At 43.9% G+C, this 6,000-nt stretch overlaps 1 protein-coding gene across 1 annotated transcript in view; it reads right to left on the bottom strand.

Annotated features, from left to right (window-relative positions):
* The window catches only part of UGGT2 (UDP-glucose glycoprotein glucosyltransferase 2), a 90,294-nt gene extending 85,219 nt beyond the window's left edge, over positions 1–5,075 (bottom strand). Inside the window, exons 1-2 of the mRNA XM_042806099.1 lie at positions 4,861–5,075; positions 3,385–3,467 (exon numbers count right to left, since the gene is read on the bottom strand). Of these exons, the coding sequence (XP_042662033.1) occupies positions 3,385–3,467; positions 4,861–5,015 (238 nt within the window). The 5' untranslated portion in view covers positions 5,016–5,075. The remainder of the gene's footprint in view (positions 1–3,384; positions 3,468–4,860) is intronic.
* Between the last annotated feature and the right edge of the window lie 925 nt (positions 5,076–6,000).

The following is a 6,000-nucleotide window of genomic DNA, read 5'->3' on the forward strand; positions in this document are numbered from 1 at the left end:
TTCTTTACCTTTTATGAAAATGTTTCTATTTAAAAACAACAATGCTTTTATTTCCCAGTCATCCATCCTATCTACTCTTGATGTCCTCCTAGACCAGAACTGAAAAGTCAGCCACCCCAACCAATCCTTTTTAACTACATCCTCTAATTTGCTCAAGCAGTTATTGTTACTTCAGCCTTAATGCATTAACATCCTTCTATGTCAGTGTGTCTTGACATGCAACAGCTAAGACAGAACCCATTCCACACCATCCACAGAACCAACTTCTCCTCAGAAGTATACTATTACACACCCCTCAGTAACTGTGCCACCCCAGTATTTCTGTATCAGTATTCTTCACTTTAGCAGACCATTTTATTGTAGATGTCTAATGCAGACTTCCCTACTGAAAGTGGCTTAACTATTGCTGGATACATATGATGTTCATAATATTTCTATTTTATACTTAGTATGTTGATTTCAGGAAGATGCTCTTAAGTTGGAAGAATCAATACTGATATGATTTTTTTTATTACATAACTGATTTTCCTCTAAAACTGAATCTTTCCTTCTCACCCTGTTCATAAAGAACATCAGTTTGCTTGTATAACACTACCTTAACTATGAACCACTTGGTGCCAGAATTTTACATCTTCCTGCATTACAAACATAGGACTTTGTTGGCCATAATAATATCCACATCAATTGCTTAATATACTTAAGTAATATTTTAGTACATTCCAAGGTTCCCCACTACAAACATCTAGTATTTCATTGGCAACTAGGCCATGCAGATCATCCTACTGGTAATCTATTTATTCTGAATCACAAGGTTTATCCAGGTGAAGTAGGTAAAGTATGTGACTAACAGCTGATTTCAACAGACATTTGTGTCACTGAAGTTTCAAATTCCTTGGAAAGTTGGTCCAAGAAAGCGAACAAGAGATGGCTGATAAAAATCCCTGACATCATCAAATATACCAGTCTTGTCTCAAGGCATTACCAAGTGCATTTAAACCACTCATAGAAAAAACAAACAAACAAACAAAAAAAAAAAAAACAAAACCAAATAACAAACACAAAACAAAACAACCAACAATTCAAGTCAAAAGTGACTTCTGGAGACCCCCTCATCAAACATTTACTTAGAGAAGATCCAATTTCAGTGCTAGATTAGGCTGCTCAGGGACTCATGCAGAAGAGTTCTGAGTATCTCCAAGAATGGAGATTCCACAGGCTCCTGGGGCAGCCAATGTTTATGCAACCCCATGGCAGAAACATTTTCTCTAGTATCTAACCAAGACTTCCATGTTTCAGCTTGTGCCCATTGCATTTTTTCATATTACTGTGTACCTTCAGGAAAGGTCCGGTTCCATCTTCTCCATACTCTTCTGTTAGGAAGTTGAAGATACAAAGTCTCTCCTTACTCCTCTCTTCCTCAGGTTGAATAAACCCCAGTTCTCTCAGCCCTTCCTGCTCCAATTCCATAACCATTGTGGTCATCCTCTCCTAGACTTGCTCCAGTACCTCTTGCCTTTTGTAACAGAAATCCCCAACCTGGGCCCCATACTCCAGAGGCAGCTTTACAACTTCCACATACAGTGGAATAATCCCTTTTCTTGACCTGCTGGCTATACTCCTGATGCAGCCCAGCACATAGCTGACCTCCTCAGGCATCAAAATTTAATGCAACTCACTGTTGACAAGAATCCCCAGGTCTGTTTCTCAAAAAATGCTTTCAGGTCAGTCAGTGCCCAGGATGCACTGATGCTGAGGTTATTCCAGCCCATGGGCAGGAGTCTGTAAAGCACCTCTGCTGAACTGCCCAACATTTCTGTTAGACTCTCTCTCTCCACCATGCCAAGGCCCCTCTAATGCCAGCCCTACCCTTCAGCTTCCCAAATTCTCCTCCCAGTTTTGTGTCATTCACAACCTTGTGGAGGGTATAATCCATGCCACTGTCCTGTGTATTGACAACGACCTTCAACAGTACTTGCCTCAACAAATGCTGCTAGCAGCTGACCACAGGTCGAATTCCACACCTACCTCCATTCTCCATGACCTCATGCCCTTACACAGAATGGCTCAGAGCAGCATTCACCACCTGGGCCTACTGTTCTCAACGATTCTCCCTAGTTTTGTTTATACTTCTGACCTCAGACCATCCCCAGTTTTCATCAACTCACAGTAATTTTTGTGTGGTATTTTTTTTTTTTTTTACTTCTCCAGTTCATATCCCACAACTATAATCACAGCTCTTTGTGCCTTTTCTGCTTCTACTGTATCCTTTCTAAAGAAAGGGAGAGGAAAATACAGGGAAACAGTAAAATAGAACATCATGATGCAAGGAAAGTGCATCACAGAATCATAAGCAGGAAAATGTTCCTTACCATGTGCTTTGGGCATTGCTGAGCACTCAAATACCACGCTCACTGACCTATCCACATGGACAGCACAACCTCTCTGATTTGTATTCAGTCAGTCACAGCTGTTCAAGTGTGTTTTTCCTTAAGTTCTCCCTCTCCTATGCAGCACTTTTCACACCACAAGGATTCATTTCTGTCATCACTGCCACTCCCTGCATTATCTTTCTCCAAATAGCTTTTGACTATTAATGTAACATTCAGTTTACCTCAAGTCTCTTCTGGTGGTAGCAATAGGTTCTCACACTCATGCCTAAAGACCTGCACTATTCTGAAGAGCAAATAGGTCTAATATTGACCAACCTGTTGCAAAGCCTGGTAGAACTCCAAATTTCACGTTACTGTGGTCATTCCTAGTAAACTCCAGGCTGTCTTCTGCAGTGGCTCACCTTCATGCTTCATTAGTTGGATTTTTTTGCCTGTTCTTTGTCTCCAAACTTCTAACAAGTTAATATTCTTCTAAGAATGCAGTTGTTTTTTTTAAATCCTATTGAGGGAATGATAAGCATATATTCTAAAACATGAGTATTGCTGCTGGAAAACAGTCTCTATGCCGTCTACAAGTATTAAACCATTTTTTGTATTTTTTTTTCCATTTTTTTGCCTTTAGCTAGCATTCCCATTTTAGTTATTTGTGGGATTCTCTCCCCTACAAACATCCATCTTACACAAAACATGAAATCCGAATATCCTATAAACTCTTGCTGAGTCATGTAAGAAGGCAGGTATCTTTAATCTTCACACTTCTGTTCCACACTGTAACAGCAGTTCAGTCCATCTAGTCTTCCTTGCTTTTAAAACTCCTCTGCAGGTAGAGCTCTCAGGGGAAAACATGATACAAATTTCTTAAAAACTACCTAGTAAGCAATAGTGGAAGCATTAGGCTTTACGTAACTGGAAGTAGTTAATGTGTTAGCTTGATGTCTGAAAGTTAAACACAGTGCAAGATAATGTATTAAAACTAGCATGCTGTTTAACTTACCTCCTTGTTTATAAACTGTTAATTCTCGTACAGTTTCCAAGAACTGCCAAAACTTCTCATTACCATCTTCTGCAATAAATTCACTGTTTAAAAATAAAAATTAATTGTCCATAGGTTGACTTTGTTCAAAGATGTACCACATTAAAATCTCCAGTTGTTTAAAGTAACAAGTATCCAGCAACAAGTGTTAAGTATTCAGTGGCCATGGAATATCTCTGTAGCATAAAACACTGAACAGTGGTATATTTTGGCTAAAAGAAATTTTGAACAAAATGCTACCAATCTGAACTCAACCATCAGAGCTCTAAAGCAAGTAGACTCTTCTCTGATACAGAAATAAACATATTTTTTCACTTTATTTTTCCACAGGTATTTCAGTATACAATCAATTTAGCACACAAACTTTATTTTATAGTAGCTAAATATACAAATAAAAACACACACTCTGGCAGGTTACAGTTTTTAATTAAATTACAGGCTTTTTAATCAATGACAATGTCTACTTTGCTATGCAGGGGAGGTCCCTAACCTCTGGAACACTTTCAAAAACAGATTAATCCTTACAAAGTGTGAAGTTTGTTTTACTCCATATACCATTTTTCCATTTACTGGTAACACTTTTGTGTTTTTTTCTTAAGGGAACATTGCTTTCCACCCCCCCTCCTTTATGGGTGCCAAAAAGATCTACTTGCTAGCACAGGCGTATTGCTTTTCTAATCTTTATTTTGGAAGTTTACCACTCCTTTGATTACAGAAGCTTGCAATACCCTCTTTCATGGGAGTTCTCCAAACAGCAGCAAGTTTAAAAACAAACCCAACCAAGATTTTAAACCAAACCGGCAGCAGAGCCACAAACATGTAACAACAGAAAACATTTTCCCTTCCCATTTTGAAATGATGACTACAAATTAACAACATCTTTTTTAAAAATACACATCTTACTACTACAGCTTCACATCTTCATTAATGCCTTTATACATAATTATTTCATTCATGAGTGAGAGTAAACTAATTGGTGTGAGATAAAGAGATGCTATTGCTCAGGGGAAGGTCGGGATTCTGTAGATTGGCCCACTGCACCTCCTCAACCTCACCTGCAAAACGTCTGAGTCGGTTAAATGCAAAGCAATTTAAACAGCACGCTTCAAAGGGGGGGAAGCCTGTCAGCATTATCCACGCACTTCACCCAAGGGAAGAAACAGTTAAGCCTTATACCAAAGGAATACTTTAACACACCCTCTGACGGAGGAAGGGAGGAAAGAAACGCCGCCGGCCCTGACAGCCCACCTTCCCTCTCGGGCGGAGAACAAGGAGCACCCCCCCCCCCTCCTGCCCCCTCAGCGAGGCGCTCCACCCCCCGCCCTGATGCTGCCGAGGGAAGCATCGCCGCTGCCCCCCTTCCCCGGCCTAACGGCCCGGCGCAGCAGCCGAGGAAGGCAGCAGGGAGGAGGAGGAGGAGGAGGAGGCTGCACGCACCTCGCCTCCAGCAGCAGCGGGGTCGCCGGCCACTTCGCCGCTAGCCGGGCCGTCACAGCCTGGGAGGAGGCTGGAGCCCTGCCGCAGGGGCACAGCTGGGCACCCAGGAGGGCGAGGAGGAGGAGGGCAGGCAGCAGCAGCTGCCAGCCCGCCATGAGGAGGAAGGCGCGGTGAGGAGCGCTGGGAGCCGCCGCCACCCCGCACGGCTCCCTCGGCCCCGGCGGGCGCACCTCCCCCGCCCCGCCCACACAGCCTCCGCCTTGCTCCTACTGGCTGTGCCGGGCCCTCACTGCTGGCCTATTGGTCAGCCCGGAGACCAATCAGCGCCTGAAGGCAAATAAATAGCGGAGCTAGCGGCGCTGGCGCGGTGACACGCGGCGCTGGGGGCGGGGCCGCGGCCCGCGCCCCGGCGCAGGCGCGGCGTCAACGCCGCCCACCTCAGGCGGCGCCTCGTTGCCTGCGCGCCGCGGGTGGGTGGGGTCTGTGCTAACGTCGGAGCTCTTCCGTTATGTTTTTAAATTTTGTTTTTAAAGTTTTCGCGTTGTTTTATAGGCAGGAGTTTTGCGTGGGGTACTTTTAGGTTTCCTCTGCGGGACTCCGCTGTTCCCTGTCAGCTGTAGGGCGGTGTCGGTTGTAGGGGCTGCTCGCAGCTGAGGGGACACGGGGCGGCGCTCGCCCGGAGCCGGGACAGCAGCTGTTTCCCCTCACGTTCCCCGACCCCCCCAGCGCCTCCTTTTGCGTTTGGTGCTTAGTGGCTGTTGTCCCTCGGCCCTCGCCGGGCTAAAAATAGCAGTTAAGATCTAAGTGTGAGCAGTTTCAGACAGAATATATATTCATATAGAGTGGTTGCTGGAAGGGGCAAGTACTTATTTTTTAACACGTGCACACACACAAAGTGAAAGTTTTCCAAGCCAATTTGTTTTCAGATGTCTTCTAGATAATTTTTTTCTCAGTAAACATGAGCTTCACTGTAACTGTGCCTCTACCTTCTATCTAACTTAACTAACAAAATTTTCAGGTGTGTGGTCTCTAAATTTCTTTTTTATCTGTTTTTGAAATCTCACTAGTTAATTCCGTTTCCTCAACAGAGCTGCTACGCTTCCTTGTTTTTTTCCTCAGTACAGCGAAGCCAGAAGAGGC

The sequence above is a fragment of the Tyto alba genome, unplaced genomic scaffold, assembly GCF_018691265.1.
Source record: "Tyto alba isolate M040663 unplaced genomic scaffold, T.alba_DEE_v4.0 Super-Scaffold_45, whole genome shotgun sequence".
Lineage (NCBI taxonomy): Eukaryota > Metazoa > Chordata > Aves > Strigiformes > Tytonidae > Tyto > Tyto alba.